The 25058-nt window shown below is 34.9% G+C and overlaps 1 protein-coding gene across 3 annotated transcripts in view; it reads left to right on the forward strand.

Annotated features, from left to right (window-relative positions):
* Positions 1–25058, forward strand: part of Mfsd8 (major facilitator superfamily domain containing 8) — an 88323-nt gene that overhangs the window by 60180 nt on the left and 3085 nt on the right. For all 3 annotated transcript variants that reach the window (XM_046459604.2, XM_046459602.2, XM_046459605.2), the window contains exons 3-11: positions 1651–1694; positions 8318–8558; positions 9714–9827; positions 12783–12927; positions 13675–13730; positions 16644–16752; positions 18491–18625; positions 21720–21823; positions 21904–22151. In XM_046459604.2, the coding sequence (XP_046315560.1) occupies positions 1651–1694; positions 8318–8558; positions 9714–9827; positions 12783–12927; positions 13675–13730; positions 16644–16752; positions 18491–18625; positions 21720–21823; positions 21904–22151 (1196 nt within the window). The remainder of the gene's footprint in view (positions 1–1650; positions 1695–8317; positions 8559–9713; positions 9828–12782; positions 12928–13674; positions 13731–16643; positions 16753–18490; positions 18626–21719; positions 21824–21903; positions 22152–25058) is intronic.

A 25058-nucleotide genomic window follows, 5' to 3' on the forward strand; every position in this document is an offset into this window, starting at 1 on the left:
CATTAAATTTTGATGTAGTTTAGTTTAACTGTTTTTTTTTTTTATTTATGTTGTTGTTATCTTTGAGCCTTAATTTAGTTTTCTCATTGCCATAACATACAAATAGTAAAGTATAAGAATATTAATTGGTGTTGCTTAATGAATTTTAATGTAGTATCATTACTTATAAATATATAGTTACTTAAAAGTAAAATTTTATAAGGAAATCTTTTCAGAATATCAATATCTGTAACCATATTAAAAATAAGAGGGCTGATACACACACCTGTAATCCCAGTGACTCAAGAGGCTGAGATAGCAGGATCACAAGTTCGAGGCCAGCCTGGGCAACTGAGCAAGATCTGGTCTCAAAATAAAAATAAAGGGCTGGGGATGTAGCTCAGTGGTAGAACTCCCCTGGGTTTAATTCCCAGTACTGGGGAATTAAAAGGATGAGGAAACATAAGAATTACCAATATTGTGAAATGTTTTAGAGAACTAACTTTTTTCCAAGTTTAGATTCTTTAAATTTGTAGGCATTGATTTTTACAAGTGGTTTCTTTCAGAAGATAAATTTAAACAGGTCATTCTAGTAGACTTTTTTTTTTTTTGTATATTCCTGTTTTTTTCTCACCTGCCAGTCCTATGCATGATTCAGCATTGGATAATAATACTTTTTATTTATTTACCTTTGGTACTTGGAATTTAACCCCAGGGGTCCTTTATCACTGAACTTCACCCTGAGACCTTTTATTTATTTATTTATTTAGAGACAGGGTTTCACTGAATTGTTAAAGTTCTTGCTAAGTTGCCAAGGCTGTCCTCAAACTTGCCATCCTCCTGCCTCAGCTTCCTGAGTCTCTGGGATTGCAGGCTTGCACTACTCGCCTATCCAATGTGTACTTTAAATGGATGAATTGTATAGTATGTGAATTATATCTCAGTTAAACTTTTTTACAAATAGGCTTTCTAGAATTTCTGATTGGATATGGTTAACCTTTAAAATTGACAAATAAGGCTGTGGTTATAACTCAGTGGTGGAGTACTTGTGTGAGTCCCTGGATTTGATCTCTAGCAACACACACACATATACAGAGAGAGAAACAAACAAGTAAAATTGATAAATAGCATTGGCATTTTCTCACTGAAGTTCTTAAGCAGTAAAGGCTTGTAGTGATAGTGAATTTTTAAAAGATATGTACATTATGAATAATCTTGGTTCTTTATATCCAATACTCCCTGTATGTGACCATTTTCCTTTTTCCTAGTCTTCCCTTACAGTGAATTCTCTATCCCAAAGAACACAGGCTAAAAGCCTGCCACTTCCTGTCTAACAATGTGGCCTTTCCTCTATTTATGTCTGCTATAAACACTTAAAGCTTTTAGTAATGTCCATTTAGAGATGAGACTACATGAGTGAGGAGAAATAGGTTCTCTGCTTTTATTGTCTTAATTATGGGCATGTACTATGATTCTTTTTTTTTCAGTCTTTAGTATTTATTTTCCTTTCAATAATTAAAAATGACACTTTTTGATAAATTACGCATTTGTGTGTACAAATTTATAGGTTTAGAATGATACTTTAAAATCCATGCTGTAATTCCAAAAATTATGTCTGTAATAGTGATTAAATTGTTATAATTGTAAATAACCAGGTTTGCCTCTTTACAGGGTTTTCAATTGTGATAATGTCAATATGGCCATATCTCCAAAAGGTTTGTACCTTTCTATCTGTTCTTTTCATAAGTAACTGTAGTAGTAGTAAGTTTTAAGTAGTTGAACATTTTCTAGAGGGGCTCTTTAGTATTCTGTAGTTTAATCTCTGCTAGAATAACTTTAGACATAGTTCCTCAAAAGAGCCTTGTAAGTAAAGTAACAGAATATGTTTTGGGCTAACCAGAACACATTTGGAGTAAAATGGATGCTATACTAAGAAGACAGGATTATAGCTGGACATAGTCTTAATCCACAAAATATACAGATGATATTCCTGAGGGATAATTTCATATTTTTCCCTTGGAATTAATTTGGATTGTTGGGCAACATTATGAATAGAATAGATAATATGCAGTATTCCCTTGGTTTTCTTGGGATATTGATATCTAGGACTTCCTACCCCAGGATACAAAAATTTATGGCTGCTCAGATCCCTTAAGTAAAATGATTTATTTAAGTAAAATTTACATGGAATCTCTTCACATTCTCCAGAGACTTTATTTATTCCTAGATTATATCTAATAAAGTGTAAATGCTATGTAAATGTTTGTTAAGCTCTATTGTTTTTATATGTAATAGATTTTGTTATTAATTTATAAAGCATCAACCAATGTGATTCTGCATTCTGTATACGGGGTAAAAATGGGAGTTCATAACCCACTTGAATCAAATGTATGAAATATGATATGTCAAGAACTATTTAATGTTTTGAACAACCAATAATAAAAATTAAAAAAAATTTTATAAAGCATCATTAAAAATAAACATAGAGGGCTGGGGTTGTGGCTCAGTGCAGAGCACTTGCCTGGCATGTGTGAGGCACTGGGTTCGATTCTCAGTGCCACATGTCAATAAATAAAATAAAGGTCCATTGACAACTACAAAAATATTTTAAAAATAAACATAGAAAACTTGAGAAGGTTAAATTCTATTATTTAGAGAATAATAACAAGGGGAAAAAGTCTATGCTTATTCAGTATACTTTTCAGTGAGACCCTGTCTCCAAATAAAATAAAAAATGGGTCTCGGAAGGTAGCTCAAAGGTAAAGCACCTGGGTTGAATCCCTACCTAGTATCACCACCCCACCCCCCCCCAAAAAAAAAAAAAAAAAGGATAGAGAGAGAGAGAGAGAATATGATTTATCATGTGTTCCTGGTGGGAATGCAAAATGGTACAGCCACTTGGGAGTTTCTTAAAAAAACCTAAATATAGTTTTAGTGTAGCATCTAGCAGTTATGCTTCCAGATATTTAACTAACTGATTTGAAAATTTATGTCCACACAAAAATCTGCATACTAATGTTTGTAGTAACTTTATTTATAATTGCCAAAAGCTGAAGCATACAACAGATACTTAAAGCAATGAGTAGAGAAGCAACATGTGGTACATTTGTATAATAGAATGCTATTCCATTGTATGGTGGTGTGTACCATTGAAGGATATCATAAAAAGGCTCATAACGCTGTTCTAATCATGAGGAAAACATCAGACAAATCAGTCATAAAAAATAAGGAGAGTCTGAGAAACTGTCACAGCTCAGAGGAATCTAAAAGAACATGAGGACTTGGGGCTAGGGTTGTGGCTCAGCGGTAGAGTGCTTGCCTAGCATGTGTGAGGCCCTGAGTTCAATCCTCAGCACCACATAAAAATAAATAAATAAAATAAAAAGGTATTGTATCTAATTACAACTAAAAAATAAATATATATTTAAAAAACCATGAGGACTAAATATAATGTGGTATCCGGGTGAGATCTTAGAACAGAAAAAGGTCATTAGGTAAGATCTGGGAAAATTTGAATAAAGCACAGACTTTCGTTAATACTAATTATCAGTATTGGTTCATAATCTGTGACAAATGTAGCATACATTTCGTTTGTAGTATTAGGAATTGAACCAGGGGCCTTGCATGTACTTGCAAGCCCTCTACCACTGACCCATATCCTCAGATCCTTGGAAGTTGATTTTAAAAGTTATGTTATATAAAAAAAATTATTATCATGACACAAAGCATTCTTTCCATATTGGCAGAGTCATTGGAATTTAAACAGGATATTTAACAAATTAGAAGCAACTGTTTCTTTGCCAAAATTACATTTCTTTTATCTAGTCTTTTTTTTTTTTGATTGTAGATGGACATAATACCTTTATTTTATTTACTTTTTTTGTGGTGCTGAGGCTTAAACCCAGGGCCTCACACATGCCAGGCAAATGTTTTACCACTGAGCTACAACCCCAGTCCCTTATCTAGTCTTTTTAACCTGCAAAAGTCTCAAAGGAAGATTGTTTGTAATGATTCTGCATGTTCTGCATAATAAGTTGAATTTTGAAAAGTTACAAGTCTTTCTGTAGACATTTGACAGCTTTTAAATGTAAATTCATTGAGTTTGTGAGCTGATAACTAGTCCTTTGGCAATACAAATGTAACTTCTGCCCAAAACTGTATCAATTTGATCAAGAAATTTCATAATGATATTGAGAATTTCCTGTGTACCAGGTATAATACTAAGCCTTTTTTAAATTAATTTTTAAAATTTATGTATGACATCAGAATGCATTATAATTCTTATTACACATATAGAGCACCTTTTTTCATATCTCTGGTTGTATACAAAATATATTCACACCAATTTGTGTCTTTATACATGTGCTTTAGGTAATAAGTCCATCACATTTCACCATCATTTCTAACCCCATATCCCCTCCCCACCCCTCTGCCCTATCTAGAGTTTGTCTATTCCTCCCATGCTCTCCCTCCCTATCCCACTATGAATCAGCCTCCTTATATCAGAGAAAACATTCAGCATTTGGTTTTTTGGGATTGGCTAACTTCACTCAGTATTATCTTCTGTAAATCTATTTACCTGCAAATGCCATGATTTTATTCTCTCTTATTGCTGAGTAATATCCCATTGTGTACATATGCCATATTTTTTTTATCCATTCATCTATTGAAGGGCATCTAGGTGGGTTCCACAGTTTAGCTATTGTGAATTGTGCTGCTATAAACATTGATATGGCTGTGTCCATGTATTATGCTATTTTTAAGTCCTTTGGATATAGACTGAGGAGAGGGATAGCTGGATCAAATGGTGGTTCCATTCCCAGTTTTCCAATAAATCTCCATACTGCTTTTCATATTGGCTGCACCAATTTGCAGCCCCACCAGCAGTCGCAAAAATTAAAATCAAGAATCAACAAATGGGACGGACTGAAACTAAAAAATTTCTTCTCAGCAAAAGAAACAATCAGTGATGTGAATAGAGAGCCTACATCTTCTGAGCAAATCTTTACCCCTCACACATCAGATAGAGCACTAATCTCTAGGATATATAAAGAACTAAAAAAGCTAAGCACCAAAAAAACAAATAACCCAATCAATAAGTAGGCCAAGTACCTGAACAGACACTTCTCAGAAGATGGTATACAGTCAGTCAACAAATATATGAATGTTCATCATCGCTAGCAATTAGAGAAATGCAAATCAAAACTACTCTAAGATATCATCTCACTCTAGTCAGAATGGCAGCTATTATGAAGACAAACAACAATAAGTGTTGGCGAGGATGTGGGGAAAAGGCACACTCATACAGTGTTGGTGGGGCTGCGAATTGGTGCAGCCAATCTGGAAAGTACTAAGATTTATCTACATCATCCTTGAACTTCAGAGCAACCCTGGGAGGTAGTTACTGTTAGTTCTATTTGACACGTGAAGAATTTGGGCTGAGAAGACAAGTTCTTTGTCCAAGGTGACACAGCTAGAAAATGGCAGACATTTTCTGAATTTCAAGATACTAATTATTTTATGATAGTATGTTGCAGGATGTCTTGCTTTTAAGATAGTGTGTGCAAAATATTATCTAGCTTATCATCTGTCAGAAAGATAAAAGCTAGGCTAAACTTTTCTCCCACAAAACAAATAAAGAAAAAGCAGCAAATTTTCCAAAAGAATTTGGTTCTATTCTGAATATGTGTCTCCTGGCCCCTGGTGACAGACAGGCATCAATGAAGTGTTGCCCAAAGGTGGGGTGACCTCTAGGAAGACACATTCTTAGAACACAAAGTATGAATTAGAGTGATAGCTTATTTCATTGTGTCAGGGAGTTGATGAGTTATGATAATATAGCATGATAATAAAACTGGCATATTATTAAAAGAAAACACTAAGAAATATTTGTCCTTATATTGTATAGGTAAGTCACTAAGTGCATGTAATATAGTGACCTGCTCCTAAGCACTGTACATATGTTGGCTCAAATAATTTTTATAAAAACTCTGGAGGAGGTTATCCCCACCTGACTGATACAGAATTAAAGTGACTAGGCTTGGTGGTGCCCACATGTAATCCCAGACAGGCGCTGGAGGTGAAGGCAGGAGGATCACAAGTTCAAAGCCAGCCTCAGCAATTTAGTGAAGCCCTAAGCAACTTAGCAAGACCCTGTCACAAAATTAAAACTAAAAAATGGGCTGAAGTGCCGCAGCCTGGCTGGGCACAATTCAGGAGCCACTTGTCAAAAGAAACGAACTGTATTTTTAGAACCACACTAGCCAAACAAAACAGCTCCTCAGGAAAAACCTTCAGAGCCCATCTGCCACCACAGGCTTCCCACAAGCCTCTCCACCTCCCACACTCCTCCTCCTCTTGAGGCTGATTGGTTGGGTCGCGTGGGCGGAGCCAAAAAATTCCCCCAGTGAGCAGCTCCATGGTCTGAAAGGGCGGGGAAACAGCCCAATGAGCATCACCGCAGAGGAGCCAATCAGTTGGCAGCTGGAAGTTTGCTGGCAGCTGGAAGTTTGCTGGGGCCCCTTGGGCTGTGGCTCTCAACACTGAAGATATGACTTAGTGGTTAAATGCCTCTGGGTTTAATGCCTGGTATGAAGACAAAAACAAACAAAAAAATCCAAATATATTATAATATAAATAATAAAGCATATTATTTATTTTCTCAACTACTCAGGATTTTTCAAATGGAGCTAAGTAGAACCTAGTTGGGACACTCCTTAATGGTAGGGACTGTGTTTATTTTTTGTATCCCTATTGCCTGTCATAAGTTTTTGATACAGAGTTTATGTTACATTTAAGCAATTATCTCGCGATAATAGGTGAGGAGCTTTGAAACACACACATTCATATCTAAGTTCTCCTAGCAAAGCATTAACATTGCTAGAACTTTGACTTTGTCAGTACTGTTGCATTTTAGAGAACAGTGTTTTGAACTTCAGTACCCAACACTTTGGGAGTTTATTTTTATTTAATTTTTTTTTTTTTTTTTTGGACCGGGGATTGAACCCAAGGCACTTTACCCTTGAGTTACATTCCCAGTTCTTTTTATTTCTTATGTTGAGACAGGATCTTACTAAGTTGCTGAGGCTTCTGCATATTTGTGATCCTTCAGCCTCTGGAGTACTTGGGATTATAGACATGTACCATCACACCTAGCTCTTGATTTTTGAGTTGATTTTCTATATTTATTTAAATTCATTTTATAAAGTTTAATGGTTCTTGTTTCCCCCAAGTGACTGTTTATGTTGATTTGTTTCACAGTCCCTTTTGTAAACGAAAGTTTTCTATTTTTCTGAAAGTGTTGTATTTTCTGAGTTTTAGTCATGTGGTTCTCTCTTCACTTTTCATGATAGTAAACCCTCCGTAGGTCTAGGGATGTAAGTCATCGATAGAATATGTGCCTAGCATGCAAGAGACCCTGAGTTCAATTCCTAGTAGCATCAAAACCAAAACCAAAACTAAACCTTCTTTAAATAGCAGAATGGACCCTGTATGTTGAAAGGAAGAATTAGTAATTCTTTTAATAAGAGAATTGTCAGCTTTTGTGTTTTACCCATCTGACCATTATGCCCAGTGTAAAAAATAATAGTAATAGATTTACCACACTAATGTCTGCTTATGGGATAGCATAAATATAAAAAATTGTATTTATAAGAATTAAGGAATACCTCATTATTTTTATGAAGTTATTATTTTTATATGTATATATAAAACATTTATATATAAAGTATAATTATCTTTTCAACAAGATTTTTATGCACCACTTATTTCCATAAAAATTAAAAAAAAAATGAAGCTCCCTTAATTATGTTTTCCCTGTATACAGTGTGAGAAATAGAAAGTCTGGTGGTGCATTTTCAGAATATAGTATTCAGCCTTAATTGGATCCAATTGTAGCCACTTCAATTATAGTCCTTCCCTTTTGCTCTCCCTAATTTAAAAATAAACCAATAGTGTAGATTGTATCCCAAGTCTTCCAATCAGAATGCAGGTAGTGCTGTCTGAGATATATGAATGGGCAGACTGCCCACCTAGGCGTCCTTGCTAGCCAGGTTCCTTAGCTTGCTTCTCTGTCAGAAGTACAGTTTGCCTTGTCCACTTGCTTTTGATTTCTGGTGGCACCTCATTGTTTCTAACACAGTGAATTGTTAGCACATTTAATTGTAATGTCAGAAGTTTGAATTCTTTCCTGTAATAGAGTTCAGAATCTCTATGTTAGAATTATTTCTGTTTTTTAATAGAAAGACTTACATGGTCAGACAAATGTATTTAAACTTTACCTTTCTTGGGTAAACAATTCTTAAAGCATTGTGTTTATTTTATTTTATTTTTTTTGCAGATTGATCAGACAGCTGATGCAAGTTTTTTGGGCTGGGTTATTGCTTCGTTTAGTATTGGTCAAATGGTAGCTTCACCTATATTTGGTTTATGGTCTAACCATAGACCACGGAAAGAACCTCTCGTCATCTCCATCTTTATTTCAGTGGCAGCCAACTGCCTCTATGCATATGTCCACGTTCCAGCTTCTCATAATAAATACTACATGTTGGCCGCTCGTGGATTGGTGGGATTTGGAGCAGGTAATATGTTTGTATGTATATGTCTGATTGTGTCAACTTCACATTCATCCTAATGTTTATGCCCTCTTGCCTGGCTTTATTTCTTCTTAGTCTAGTATCTCACAATTGGGCACAGACATCTTTTCTTACAAAGAGGCAAATATGTTTTCCTATCACTTTGCCTTGCTCATTGTGTTTCATTACCTGTAGGTTTTCTCCTTTGTTCCCATCATTATCCTTCAAGATGCAGATTAATTTCTAAATCTTACGTGAAGCCCTCCCACACCACTCTATCCCTCGATCTTCCTTTTCTCTGATCTCTCTCTGGCACTTTCTTATAGTCTTGCATGGTTTAATCCTTTCTTGCTAGTCAGATGGTAAGCTCTTTGCAATTAGAGATAGTTATGACACTTTTTAATCTTCTCTGGCTCCTAGCAGAGTCTCTTGAACATAGTAAGTGCTCAGAAAAACTGTTTTGGGTTTTGAGAATTGTATCCAGGGTTGCTCTATCACTGTGCTATATCCCCAGTCCCTCTTATATTTTGTATTTTGAGACAGGGTCTTGGTAAGTTGCCCAGGCTGGCCTGGAACTTGGTGATACTCCTGTATTAATCTCCTAAGCATCTGGGATTACAGGCATGCCCTACCACACCTGGCTCAATAAAACTCTTGAGGTAAATTGTTATTGGATTTTTTCCCCCCGTTTCATATATTTCAGGTCTATGCATGCAGAGTTTGTGACTTTCCTTTAAAAATAGTTGTAAGCCTGGTATGGTGGTGCATGTCTATAGTTCCAGCTACTTGGGAGGCTAAGGTAAGAGGTCAAGGGCAGTCTGAACAACTGAGCAACTTTCTGTCTCAAAATAGATGCAAATAAAAAATGGTAGTATGCCATTCACTCATAGTTTTCTGAGTGCTTAATGGAGAAAGTTTGATATTTTTATAATGCCATTTTTCTATCCAAACCTGTGTTTTAATATTACTAAAAATTCTCTTTTCCATTAATTCATGCATTTGTTCAATAAACATTTCTTAAATGCTTTGTATGATCATAAAGAGGAAGCAGTGACTATAATGTTGACCAACATTTCTTTTTTTGCATAGAGCCAAATTAAGTGCCATGTTATAAATTGAAGGATATTCTCTTTTATTGTGGTTTATTGTGTCTTTTCTTAGGAAATGTTGCAGTGGTTAGATCGTATATTGCTGGTGCTACTTCCCTTCAGGAAAGAACAAGTTCTATGGCCAATACAAGCACGTGTCAAGCATTAGGATTTATTCTAGGTCCAGGTAGGTGCTCTTCACTTGTCATGATTTGAATTTGAATTGGGGAAACCTTTGTGTTTTAAAGATACATATAATCCAGTATAAAACCTCCTGGCTGATGGGCAAAATGAGGGAAACTAAATTTTTATTTTTATTTAATTTTTTGCAGTGCTGGGGATTGAACCAAAGGGTTTTTGTGTGCTAGGCAAGTGATCTGGCAGTGAGGCAAGGCTCATTTTACCTTGACACCAGTTCTCTCAAGTTAAATGCTATTTGTCCCACTTTACAGATGAGGATGCTAAAAGCAGAGAGAGCCTAAGAAAATTGGTTACCCAAATAGTAAATGGGAAATTCAGGTTCGGACCTAACTCTGACTCTTGTCAACTAATCAGTTTGATCTGACATCTTTGCAAGAGTTTATTTTTCCATTTATTGGAAACAATTCTTTTTACTAAAGTATTTGAGGAAAGTTATAAGATTCTTTACCCTTTAACCCTTTGCCCATAGCTTTAAGACTTTTCTACGGCTGAAGAAAATGAAAATGTGTTTCGTTTTGTGGATTTTTGGGGGATAGGGTGGGGCATTGGGATTGAACTCAGGTTGCTTAACCACTGAGCCACATCCACAGCCCTTTTTATTTTTTATTTGAGACCGGGTCTCGAAAAGTTGATTAGGACCTTGCTAAGTTGCTGAGCCTGGCCTTGAACTTGTGATCCTCCTGCCTCAACCTCCGGAGTTGTTGGGATTATAGGTGTGCACTCTCATGCCCGGTTGAAAGTGTTTACTATTTCTTCCAAAGCCTCTATCCTTTTGCTAAGTGTAAAAAAAAAATAATATGATTTTAATAATTCCCCAAGGCAAATTCATTTGGCTGAGTAGAGAAATTAGTCATTTTTTTCTAGTGTGTTTGAAATCAACTTTATTCAGAAATAATGTACATAGAATAAAATGTACCCAATTAGAAGTATACTTTGATATTTTGACAAATATATGAATTATGTTGTTTCAATCAAAATATAAGCATTGATTATCTCAGAAGTTTGCTCTATACGATTTTATTTTCAACTATTCCACTTTCCCTGTCATTATAATTTATTTTCTCCCATTCTAGAATTTCATATACTTGGAAATATGTGGTATGATTCTTTATTTGGGACTGGTTTCTTTTGTTATTATGTTGTTTTGGTTGTTGATTATTTCATGCGTATTATTTCATATATTTCATGTTAAATATCTATGATTTTTTTTAAATGTGTTTCCCTGTATGTAATATGTCTTTGTTTCTTTGGCTGATTTTTGTTGTTGTTGTTTTAGTACCTTTTCTTTATTACTGCTTTTCAGAAATTTCATATGATATGCTTTTTAAAATTTTTTTGTTGCTGTTTATTGGGACTTTTAAAAAATTTCTTACATACATGACAATAGTGGAATGCATTTCATTCATAATTATCCATTCACAGCACAATTTTTCATAACTCTGTATATAAAGTATGTTCATGCCAAATTATGCCATTATACATGAGCTCTCTTTTTTTTTTGTATTACAATTCTTAATATATCTTTATAACAAAATTTATTATATCTCTGTTTGTATATAAGGTATGTTGACACCAAATTCACATCTTCATGCATGTATTTTGTATAATGATTACCGTCATTTTTAATGTCCAGAAAATATTGAAAATCCAGATACTTGGTCTATGCTTTGGCTGTTGATTACGTTTAAGAATATTATCAGTTTTGATCTAACTCAGTTTACTTCATCATTAGCACCTCACCCCCACCCTCAGTTCCCATTACTTCCTTTTCTTGAGCCAAAAAAGGCTCAACAGAATAGGGTCTAATTCATAGGTTTATCCGAATCCTAATATTTTGGTTTAATATTCTGGAACAAATATAAGCACAAATGTAGACGGGTTGAACCTTAAGGCTATACTGTAAAATACACGAGGACATAGCCTGGGTCTTCTTATTTTTCACTCTGCCTCCTCATTATTAGCACAATACCTTGTGTAGATAGAATATTGTTGACCACCTTCAAAGTTTTGAAAGATTATCTCATTTAAACAGTTTGTGTTATAGATAAGTAAATGGAAGCCTGAAGAGATTTGATGGCTTCTTCAGTAGTAAGCACTCAACAAGTGGTGCATTTACTGAATGCTTGCTATGGGCTGGGCACTGTTCTTCAGGTACAGCATCTCACTTCCTCCTCACCCTAAGGTTATATGCTAGTGATTAACAGAGCCTCATATAGAATTCAGACAGGAAAGCAAACCACAGTACTGTTGATGTCCAGTTTTGCCACAGATCAAATTTTAAATTATATCAAATATATATAATTTGGGTATAAAAATAGTGATATTTAAAATATTTGACCTAAAATATGATGTTTTCTTTGTTATAATGAAACTGATTAAACTTTTATAATTTATTTATTGAAGAAACTGTATAACTTAAATTTCCAATTGGAATTTTTTTTGAGAAAAGAAGATCCTGGGGCTGGGGTGTGGCTCCATGGTAGAGCATATGCTCTGCATCCTTGAAGTGCTGGGGTTCATGCCTAGCACTCCTCCCCACTCCTCCACCCTATACCTCCAAAAACAAAAAGCAAAAAAAGGAGATATTGACAAGTAACTTAGATATAGTCCTTTGTGGATGCACATACGTCAGTTTCTCTCACTCTTTTATTATTGTCTCCTTAAGGAGTCTTTTCAGACATTTTTTTTCCGAGTTACTCCACCCCCATGAAATTTCAATGCCACATCTCTTCATCTATTTTTATGTGCTTTACAATAGAAGAAGGGAATTGTTGTTGCCACCCCCCAATCAAGAACCAATTTTCTTGCTGCTGTGGGGAATGCGTGATGTAGATGGATGATTCCTTAATGTGACTTCCATTCTGAGACAAATGTCTTACTTTTTTTGAAGCCTGTGCCTCCCATATAATAATTCATTTGTGTACATTTTTATTTTAATAAGTTTTTCAGACTTGTTTTGCTCTAATTGGAGAAAAGGGCGTGACATGGGATATGATTAAGCTACAGATAGACATGTATACAGCACCAGCTTTACTTAATGCCTTCGTTGGAGTTTTAAACATTATTCTGATCATCACTGTGTTAAGGTAATTAGAGATGATGATATAAATTTTCATAGATACAAATTTTAATAAGATTTGTCATTATTGGTAGAAAATTATCCCTATGTAGTCTTTGTTTTTGATATTTATTATGGTTGTGTTCACATTCTTTGATCAGTTAAAGTATGTAGTGATGGCAACTATAATAGTAGACAACTTGATAAATGAGCACAGATTATGAAGATCTTTGAATATTCAAGTTTGACCTTTTTAAAAATTTAATCTTATTTGTTTTCAAGATTTGGTCCTATTGACTACGTGTTTCTAAGTAAGGGAATGTCACGGAAGCAGCATTTTAAGTAGATGAATGGATAAGTGTCTTAAATTTACAAGTTGCTTGGAATGTATGTCTCTTATATTAGAGATAATTTTAGAAAATTACAGATGTTTTGTTAACTTTGTTTCTTTAGAATGCTTTATCCAATTGTCCAAAAGCATTTGTATCTAATGTTTCAGATCACTGAAAATTTAAAATACTGACTAAAGTAGATCACATATGCTTTTGGATGCATTGGGTATTTTTTTTCATTTTATGGTTAATATGATATGAATTATAACTTCTGTCTTTTTAAGTTTATTGGTTGTATTCATCAGTAGTAATTTCATTACTCAGAAGTCATTAAGGAAACTATATCAGAATGTAAAAAAATAGAAAACTAGAATTAAATCTGAACTGTTTCTGTATTATATTAATCATTTTCAAAATACAGTATTTACATTTTTCTTTTTAAGAGAACATCGAGTGGATGACTCAGGACGACAATGTAAAAATATTAATTTTGAAGAAGGTACTGTTCACCTATTTGAGTAAATTACTTTGGCATTATCAAAGTGTTTCTAAAGATTGTTGGTTGTTTGCCTGGATTATTCTTCTGAGGACAGTATAATGGGTGTTTGGGAAAAAGCTTCAAAACTGAAAGGTACCTAAATTGATTTTTTTAAAAAGAAATTTTCCCATATCAGTTATTTGACTCTCTCATGTTGGCAGAGTTAAAACCATTGCTAAGCCAGGCACCATGGCGCACGCCTGTAATCTCAGTGGCTGGGGAGGCTGAGGCAGGAGGATCCAGAGTTCAAAGCCAGCCTCAGCAATAGTGAGATGCTAAGCAACTCAGTAAGACTCTGTCTCTAAATAAAATACAAAATAAAGTTGGGGATGTGGCTCAGTGGTTGAGTGCCCCTGAGTTTAATCGCCAGTTCCCGCACCCCAAAAAAAAATTGCTAAGAATTATTTCGTGTTATTTTCGAACAATCAGTTTTCTAAAACTGTGCCTTTCTGTTTCAAGTAATTCTTTATTGCCTTATGGTTTCTCTTTATTGCCATATGGTTTCTCTTTTTTTTTTTCATTCTTTTATTATACTTTGTAAATGTACATTTTTCATCCTTTAGATCTTTCTTGCCTCATAAATAATGTCCAACCTAGGAAGTGGATATATTTTATCAAACACACTATTTAAGTGCTAACTGTCCTTGTTGGGGATTGTCTTTCCATGTTAAACTGTAGCCTGGTCCCTACCCTCAGTGAATTTTCAAAGCTATGGAAAAGACCCGGTGTTAATTTGCCAAGCACTTTCATATAAAATTGTTTTTAAATTTTAGAACATGTTTAGATAAAATGTTCATAATCAATTTTTAAAATATTCTAGTTTATAGAGGTTTATCCTGGGATGATAATTTCCACTTACATAGAATTCAAAATCAATATATTAATGTAGTCTTTCCTCAAAATTCTTTTTTTTTCTTGTTTTTTTATTTATTAATGAATTGGGGGTTAAACCCAGGGGTGCTTAACCACTGAGCCACATCCCCAGCTCTTTGTATTTTTTAAGACAGTGTAAATTCTAGTCTGGTTTGGGGCAGTGCTGATAGTTGATTTGAAGAAGTCAAGACTGCCTTCTAGGTAGTGATTGAAAATCAAGGAGGTCTATCCAAAACAGTACAAGGGATGTGGGGAATATACCTCAGGAGTAGAGTGCTTGTCTAGCATGTGTGAGGACCTGGGTTCCATCCCCAGCACTACCAAAAAAATAATAATCAAAACAGTATTTGGGCCCCAAGGACCTTGAAGAAGATCTAAACAAGGGGTTGGGATTGTGGCTCAGTGATAGAGCGCTTGCCTAGCATATGCGAGGCCCTGGGTTCAATCCTCAGCACCACACAAAAATAGATAGATAAAAATAAAGATATTGTGTCCAACTACAACTTAAAGGAAAAAAATAAAAAAAAAGATCTAAACAAAGGTGACCTGTTCTCTTTGCATGGTTAGAAGAAAGGAAGGTCTCAAGCTAGATATCTCAAGTTGCTAATTCCGCCCAAGTCTAGAAGACCATTTCCAAATCTACTTTTTATTGGAGGAGGATATCCTTCTCTAGCATGCTGAGGTAGAAAGGCAGATTCCATCATTAAAAATGATAGAAACTTTACTGTCATAGGAGAGTTGTACCAACCCCTTCCTGCGACTACATGCACACTTAAAAATAATGTACATAAGTGACACATTTTGACATACTCACATGGCTTATGCTGGGTACGTGGATGAATTGCAAAATGGCATAATGGGTTTACATGTGTGGATGTAAATGGGGCATACATCACAGTGACATTGGGAATAGCTCAAGTTAAGTGTGCAGTTTAACTACATGGTTCAAGATGAGAACTCATTACACTCACTTTGCCTTCCCACTTTATAAAAAAAACCCATCAAATACTAGTTATTTCTCTGTAAGATATGAGTAACAAGGATTTTTTTAAATGGCAGTGTTTTAAAATGGCATAAGAATTTTTATTAATACTGATTTCATGTAACATTGAAATTAAAAATACATATCTATTTAAGTGAATCGTAGACTGGGGACTGATTTAGTAAAACTATTTTAATTCTTCATGAAATCATTTTAAATTTCAGATTTAGTAAGATAGAAAAAATCAGCAATTGAAATTTAAAGCAAATTTAAATAAATACATTCTTACAGAATTCTATATCATTTTATTACCAAATTCTGTAAAATACACACATTTTGATTAGAGATACCAAAGAGAATGTTCCCTAAAGATATAAAATTGAAGTATATTGCCAGGGGTTCAAGGCAGAAGTGCCTGCCTCATGTGTGTGGGGCCCTAGTTTGTTTGATCACCAACACAAAAAAAAAATTGAAATATTTCTCCTGTTGGGGGTTCACTTTACTTTTTTTTTTTTAAGTTGTCAATGAACCTATATTTTTATTTATTTGTATGTGGTGCTGAGACTATCCGAGTGCCTCACATGCTAGGCAAGGGCTCTACCACCAAGCCACAACCCCAGCTCTCACTTTACTTTTGTGTAGTACCATTTAAAAATTATTTTTAAGTATGATTTAACCATTATTCCTGGACAGGTACTGTGATGTACATCTGTAATCCCAGGACCTGTAGAAACTGAGGCAGGAGAGTTGTAAATTTAAGGCCAGCCTTGGTAAGGTAGTGAGAGCCTGCCTCGGAGTGAAAAATAAAAAGGACTCGGGATGTAGCTTAGTGAGTATTATGGTGCCCAGTACTGCAGGAAAAAATATTTGTGTCGTAGAAATCCTGTTACTTTTAAACTGCTTTGAAGCCTAAAAATAATGTTTATTTATAGAATTAACTATATGTAACACATTATTTTAGTATCTTAAGAAAAATTTAGATATATAGGTAATCTAATTTTTTTCTTATTTACCTATAGCAAGAATAGATGAAGTTCAGGATTCCCAAGGAAATATTGATCAAGTTGCTGTTGTGGCTACCAATGTTCTGTTTTTTGTGGTTTTATTTATATTTGCCCTTTTTGAAACGTAAGTTTTATTCTGTCTTCATCTAAATCAGACTATTTATTAATTTGTATTTCTTAATGCAGTATTAATTAAACATACTGATATTATAAAATATCTAATGTAGGGCATATTTTTCTTATGATGTAAAAAGTATATATTAATTTTGTATCATGATTTAATTAACTTTAAGCTATATAGCTCTATATTTATGTATGCAGCGTTCAGTGTGGCAACTTTAGATGTATTTAATCCTTGATTATGAAAAAAGAAAAATTAGTATAAAATCTCCTATAGGCTTCATTGACTTTAATTATCATATGGCCCTTTCATTTTAAAAATACTTTTCTATTAGACTATAAAGATAGTACATTCTTGCTGGGCGCCATGGCACATGCCTGTAATCCTAGCGGTTCTGGAGGCTGAGACAGGAGGATTACAAGTTCAAAGCCAGCCTCAGCAGTTTTTAGCGTTGTAGCATATATCAGAATTTCTTAACTTTTTAAAGCTGAGTAATATTCCATTGTAGGTATTGTTACATTTTATTTATCTATTCATCTGCTGACACTTTGATTGTTTTACTTTTTGTATTACAAATAATGTTGCTATGAACATTGATGTATGAATATTTGTTTGACTCTTGGCTTTCAGTTCTTTAGGGTATAGTAGAGATTGAACTCACGGGCGTGCTGTACCACTGAGCTACATCCCCACTCCACACACACTGTTTTTCGTTTTTGGAGATAGTGTCTTGCTGAATTGCTAGGCTGGCCTCAAATGTGTGATCCTCTTGCCTCAGCTTCTTGAGTTGCTGGGCTTACAGGCCGGTGCCATCACACCAGGCTTTCATGCTTAATTTTTTGGGAAACTACCAATCTGTTTTCTTTATCAACTCACATGATTTTAAAGCTTAAACTACACTTGTTCTTTTTAAAAACATTTTAAATATAAATGCCATTTTGTAGTCAGTTAACAGGAGGAGGGAAAATGTGGGAAAAGAAGCTTGGCAAAGAAGGAGACAATCATATAAAGGAAGAGAGAAATTCAGAGGTAGGGAGAAATCTATATACTTAGGTAGGGATAAAAGAGACTGAGGAAGAGAAAAATAATCCAAAGGATTCTAATACTTATTAGCAACGTTTCACTGGAAATAAAACAATTTATTTATTTTTTTTAGCAGTATAGTGTATTTTATAAAGATAATTAAGATAATACGCATTATTTTATAAACAAATAAGAACAGTTCTGGACAGCTTGCAGCGTATACAAATGACAACTTTAAAAATTTACTTTTGCAGAGGTTCTTTAAGGAGGAACACTGGTCACCATATAGAAAGAACACCCCCAAGGGAGACCAGTCACTGGCAGGCCTGCCCTCCCAGACTCAAAGCTTCACTGAGAAGAGAGATCTGTTTAAACCAAAGAGTAATCATGATGATTTAGTTATGTTCGAATGATAGGGGTTATGATTGGTTTGGTTTAATTCCTTTTCCTGTTTTTTAGACTTTCTGCAGTACAGCTACAGCTATATTACTTATGTAATTGAAGTAAATATTAATAAATAGGGAAGCTTAGGTATGTAGCAACAAAATATGCTTAAGATGTGTTTATTCAATCTTGCTTATAACATAGGTAGGCCACTGTCATTGTTAAAAGGGATGCAAATACTTGAATGTGAAGGTATCATTAAAGCTTATACTTCATTTTAACAATTACTGTGATTTAAATAAAATAACAATGGTTTATTTTTTATTTTTCTTAGAATCCTTGCTCCATTGACAATGGACATGTATGCTTGGACTCAAGAACAAGCTGTATTGTATAATGGAATAATACTTGCTGCTCTTGGAGTTGAGGCAGTTGTTATTTTCATGGGGGTTAAATTACTTTCCAAAAAGTAAGTTTTGTCTGTTTTGTTTCAAATCTAGTTTTTAAAAATCAAAACATGAAACATGGGCTGGGGTTGTGTCTCAGCGGTAGAGCACTCACCTGGCATGTGCGAGGCCCTGGGTTCGATCCACAGCACCACATAAAAATAAATAAATAAAGATATTGTGTCCAACTAAAAAAAGAAAAAACATGAAACACAGCTAGCTAATAATAATGTCAGTGAATATGCTATAAAATAATTTAAAGTTTTTCTCTCGTTTATGTATTAGTTTTAGTTTTGGAAATTTTCAAATAGATTTAAATTAGATTGTTAAGCATGATATTTCTGTATTCTGGCATTTTTTAAATACTGTTTTTATATTTTTTATACTTTATTTGCTGAGGATTGAACCCAGGGCCTCGAATGTGCTAGGCAAGCGCTCTATCACTGATCCACAACCACAGCCCCTCTGGCCTATCTTTGGTGAAGCAAAATATTTTACCAAGCAAATAACTGTCTACTAATGTAGCTTTTGTGTGTTATGAAATAGTTTAAAAAGTATTCCTAAAAGTTTTATGTGTTTCATAAGACATTGTCCTGCCATATGTAATATGTTATATAACAGAAAAGATTTGGTGGTTAAATTTGGAAAATTTTGGTTAAGATTAATGAACTAATTGATTTTAGAACATTTAAGTCTTTAGTATGTAAAGATCATATAATATGGCAAATACAGTTTGTAGCATTTCTCAAAACTAGTATTTTTAAAAGAATTTCTTTATGAAAGTGTAACTATAAGGAGCACACTCGGGAGGAAGTTCAGTCACCAACTCTAATGCAGGATGTTAACTGACCAAATCAGTTCTAATGCTTGTTAAAATCAATCAACAGATATTGAATTGGTATGTAGGGTCAGACTGCAATGGAGGGTGCTATGGAGACAGAAATCTTGCTGCAAAAATAGAGCAGTGCTGTGTATATGAAATGTCCAGTTCTGTACCTTCAAAGAACTTGTGTTGGGGGCAGCAAACATGATGTGAAGGCAAGTCTTGGTGAGCACTGTGAAGAGTCTGGGAGTGGTCCAGGAAGCATGGCCGAGGAAGTCATATTCAGAAAGACTTCAGGGGCTGTGGTTGTGGCTCGGTGCTAGAGCATTTGTCTAGCATGTGTGAGGCACTAGGTTTGATTCTAGGCACCACATAAAAATAAACAAAATAAAGTTATTGTGTCCATTAAAAAAAATAAAAAAAGACTTTAGTGAAGTTGGAGATCAGCCATATACTCAGTCTTCTCTTTTCTGCGAAGACTGAGTTTTTATGTTTTTAAGAAACAAGCAAAAAGGCCAGTTTGACCAAAGTAGAACTAGAGAAATGCCAAATGGTACAGAAGGTTTGAAAGCTGAGGAGCCTACTGGTCCTCTGAGGGTGATAGGATGCCTTCGGTTTTCAATTTTTTTAAATGTTGTTAGTTTTGTTTGCTTTTGAAAGCTTCTGGTTTTGTTTATATATTTTACTCTTAATATGCAAAACTTCCACATACAGAGGTCTAGAGAGCATTATGTTCTGCACCTCTAGTATCCATTATCTAGCTCCAACAATTACATACACTGGGACAGTGTCATCTTTGTCTCCACCTACTACTCCACACTTTCTTTCCCCTGCATCTGGATTATTTTGAACCTGAAACCAGACATCATTTCATACTTTCCATAAATATTTCATTAACTGAAAGTTTAACATTGACACCATCATCACATCTAAAAAGTGAACAGTGATTTCTGAAAATTGTCACATATCTAGACAGAGTTTGTGTTTTCTTGACTATTTCACATGAATTTAGTTTGTTCCTCGGTTTGCTTTCTTGATTCAATCTCTTTCATTGACTGGTTTCTTCCTTCCCTTTGTCTTTCTCTTCTTCCCCCCTTAGAAATTGAGGCCAGGATGTTTATGTTGTAGTTTCCGCTTTTTGGATCTTGCTAGTGTTTAAAATATCCCTTTGTTTACTATATTTTGAAAATTGATCTGTACTTAGATCTAAAAGTTTAAAGGGATTTGGGTTCCATTTTTTGGCAAGAAAATAAGTGGTGTGATATTCTTACCTGAGAAAAAATATAACGTGTCTTTTTTCTCTCCTTATGATGTAAGTCACGATCGATCATTTCCTGAATCCATCCAAGGGTCCTTGTTAAGTGCTGACAAGCTTGCCCTCCAGATCTGAGGCTCCCCATCCATAGACTTAACCAAACTCAGATAAAAATATTTGGGGGAAAAATTGCATCTGCACTGAACCTGGAGTTTTTTCTGAACATCACTTCCTAAATAATATAGTATAAAAGTATATACATTTATATTTTGAGGTATTATAAGTAATGTAGAGATGACTTAAAATACAGAGCAGGATGTTTGTAGGTTATTACCCTTTACTGTGCCATTTTACATGAGGGACTTGAGTGTCCTTGGATTTTGGTAACCTCAAGGGGCTCTTGAAACCAATCCCTTGCAGATACTGGGGGACAACTGTATTTTAGTTCCATAAAACATTTATTTACTAGAATACATTCTACTAAAAAAACCTCTTCACCAACCCTTTGATTATTGTGAGGTACAGTACAGTTTGCATAAGAAAGGATACATGTTTGATTTTTTCCTTTAATTAACTGTTATTTAAAATGATAAGATGGTTCTGTGGCATCCTCAAAAAGTGACCAAGAGAGTGTTCCATCTTAGGATAGTATGAATTTATATATTATAACACTTTCTTGTATTTCAGTTAATTCCCATTATTATTATTTTTTCCTTTTGGTGTTCATATTGCTAAGTTGTTGGCCAACTTCTTCAAATTGGCAGAGTACTATTTTCATGACCTCATAGTCACTAATAGCTTCTTTGCTTTCCGGTAGGAAAAGATATTCTAGTTTCAACTTCTGGATTTCCTGTCCCAGACCTGAAATTGGCTATTTTTTTTTTTATAGAAGTTTTGGTTGCTTTTATTGGGAAATTATGTATTGCATTTACAAGTATCACAAAAGTATCAAAATTTTATAGTTTTTTAATTATACAAGTAATGGAACTCTTGTTACTATGTTTCATTTTAAAATTACAGAATTTCTGTTCTTTGACAGGATTGGTGAGCGAGCTATTCTACTGGGAGGACTCATCGTTGTGTGGGTTGGCTTCTTTATCTTGTTACCTTGGGGAAGTCAGTTCCCCAAAATACAGTGGGAAGGTACATGATTCTATAACATTATCTCCTGGTGTTTAGCTAAAATTAGCAAGTCCTACACCATACTAATTTTGTTTTCACAGATTTACATAATAATTCAATCCCTGATACCACATTTGGGGAAATTATGATTGGTTTTTGGAAGTCTGCAAGAGAATATCATAATGAACGGCCAGTTGGTTGCCCAGTTGAGCAAGCCTGGTGCCTCTACACCCCAGTGATCCACCTGGCCCAGTTCTTCACATCAGCTGTGCTGGTTGGAATAGGCTATCCAGCCTGTAATGTTATGTCTTATACATTATATTCAAAAATTCTAGGACCAAAGCCTCAGGTAAGCAGGCTTCCCTGACATTGCAATTATAAGACATACTTACTGTAGCACATTGGGGGATTTTTACCACATTTATTAGCATTTTAAGTTTTAAAAAGCAAACAACCTTTGTCAAGTATTTATAAGGTTTATTTACTGAAACTTCACAAACAGTATGCTAATGTGATTAGGATGCTAGTGATTATGAGCTCAAAATCATTTTCACTGAAAAAAAAATTTGAAGCATAAATTTCTGAAATTCTTAAATTAGGCAACATTAAGGGAACCATAATTGGTAGCCACATTTGGATCTAGGCTTAATTTCTTCTGACTCCAGAAGCCATTACTAAGAGGTGAAAAGCACAAATATCTTAAAAGTTTACAAAGGCTATGTATATTTTTAGATTATTATTTTGTGGTGCTTGGGATCAAACCTACAGGCTAGACAAGCACTATATCACTGAACTGCATATACCTTCAGCCTAAAACTAACTTTTTTTGGGGGGGGTACTTAGGATTGAATTCAAGGGCACTCAACCACTGAGCCACACCCCCAGCCCTATTTTGTACTTTATTTAGAGATAGGGTCTCACTGAGTTGCTTAGTGCCTCACTTTTGCTGAGGCTGGCTTTGAATTCCCATCCTCCAGGCTCAGCCTCCAGAGCTTCTGGGATTATAGGCATGTGCCATCGTGCCCAGTTCCAAAATTAACTTTTAAGTAAGAATTTCATGGACCAAAGTTATAGCTCAGTGGTAGAACACTTACCTAGCATACATAAGGCCTTGGGTTTGGTACCCAGAGCTGCAAAAATGAATAAATAGGAATTTTAATTCTCTCATTCATTATATAAAATTGGAAAAAAATACAGAAGCAAAAAGAAAACTATCAGAGAGGCAATTACTACTAAGATTTTGATGAAGTTATGCTTCTATGCTTATGTGTGTTCAACACAAAAAATGGCATCAAAAATATATAACATGTTGTGAATACTCTTCCATGCCATTTGATTTTCTTTTAGTGAATTTTTTTTTTTTTTTTTTTTTTTTTGTACCAGGGATTGAACTCAGAGGCACTTAACCATTGAGCCACATCCCTAGTCCTATTTTGTATTTTATTTAGAGACAGGGTCTGAGTTGCTTAGTGCCTCGCTGTTGCTGAGATTGGCTTTTAACTTGAGATTCTCCTGCCCCAGCCTCCCAAGCCACTGGATTACAGGTGTGCACCACTAAGCCAGCTAGTGAATTATTTTAATGGAAACATTGTACTCCATTTATTCTTTCTTCGGTACCGGGATTGAACCCAGAGGCTTTCTACCTTTTTATTTTATTTTGAGACAGGGTCATGGTAAGTTGCTGAGGCTGACCTCAAATTTGGGATCTTTCTATCTGAACCTCCAGAGTAGCTGCAATTACAGGTGTGCACCACCACATTCAGCTGTGCTATCATTTAGACTATTTTCAGATTTTGCTTCTAACTCTTATTCTATTTTTTTTGGTAGTTCTGAAGATTGAACTTGAGGCCTCAAACATGCTAAGTATGTGCTCTACCGTTGAGCAAAAACTCCAGCCCTGACCACAAAATAAAAATACTATCTACCTCCTTTTAAAATTAAGATGATAGCTTTACTCAAATAGGGTTTTTTATTGGAATCAGCAAGGAGAAAAATCTATAGATAAAATATTTTGGTAGGGTTTTTTTTTTTTTTTTTTGGGGGGGGGGTGGTGTATTTTCCGTGCTGTGTATTGAACCCAGGGCCTCAAGTATGTGAGCTAGGTTCTCTACCAATAATAAAGTACACCTCCAGTCCTGGGTTTGTTTTTAACCTGAATACTATATTTTCAGTTTTTCAAAATTAAGAATAAAGGCATAAGCTGGATGCTATGGCATATGCTTATAATTCCAGCTACTGCAGAGTCTGAGAAAGGAGGTTCACTTGAGCCCAACATAGACCCTATCTCAAAAAAAAAAAAAGCTGGGTGTGGAGGCACACACCTGTAATCCCAGCAACTGGGGAGGCTCAGGCAGGAGGATCACAAGTTTGTGGCCAGCCTCAGCAACTCAGTGAGGCACCAAACAATTTAGCAAGACCCTGTCTCACAATAAAAATTAAAAGCGGTGGGGATATTTCTCAGTGGTTAAGCACCCCTGAGTTCAGTCCTTAGTACCAAAAGAGAGAAAAAAATATTAATTACAAAAGCAATATATGATTGTTATAATAAAATTAAAATTATTTAAAAATGTAAACAGGAGAAAAAGAAGACTCCCCTTATCTTCACTGCACCAGATGCTATTAACTTCATTTGAACCCTCAATATATTTTTCTTTGCCTATTCAAACAGCTATTCAATGCCTTTAAAAAAAGGCACAACAGATTATAGTACATATATATGTAGTTTTTCTACAAATAATTATTATTTTTTTTACTTTAGGCACTATCATGGAAAGAAGTAATTACATTAATATGTTCTTCTTTTTTTTTTTTTTTAACCTGTCCGAGATTTTATTAGCAGGACTGTAGTGGCCAATCGCAGAAGAGAAGGGGGTGGAGAGAGAGAGAGGTGGGGGGGGAGAGGCTGAGAGGGAGAAGAGTAAGAAGGAGAGAATAGAGAGGAGAGGGAGGGGAGAGGGAGAGAGTAATCTTTCTTATGAAAAGTAATCTTTCTTATGAAAGATTTTACCCTGTATAAGACCTTATACTTTAACTGATCACCATTCCAGTTATTAAATGTATCATAATTTATTTAGTTGATTTACTATGGACACTCAGGTTGTTTTCAGTCTGGGGTTATCAAGCGTGATGCTGCACTGAATATTCTTGGGTAGATTGTGTGGGTTAGGGTTTGGGATATGTAGTTGTAGGAGTGGTATTATGATATAAAGTGGTGCAGATGGGTGGCCCAAACACAACTTTCTGAGTTTTAGCCTGT

Source organism: Marmota monax, unplaced genomic scaffold (assembly GCF_021218885.2).
Source record: "Marmota monax isolate L192 unplaced genomic scaffold, Marmota_monax_Labrador192_F-V1.1 WCK01_AAM20220418_F8-fsc00039, whole genome shotgun sequence".
In the NCBI taxonomy this organism is placed as follows: Eukaryota; Metazoa; Chordata; class Mammalia; order Rodentia; family Sciuridae; genus Marmota; species Marmota monax.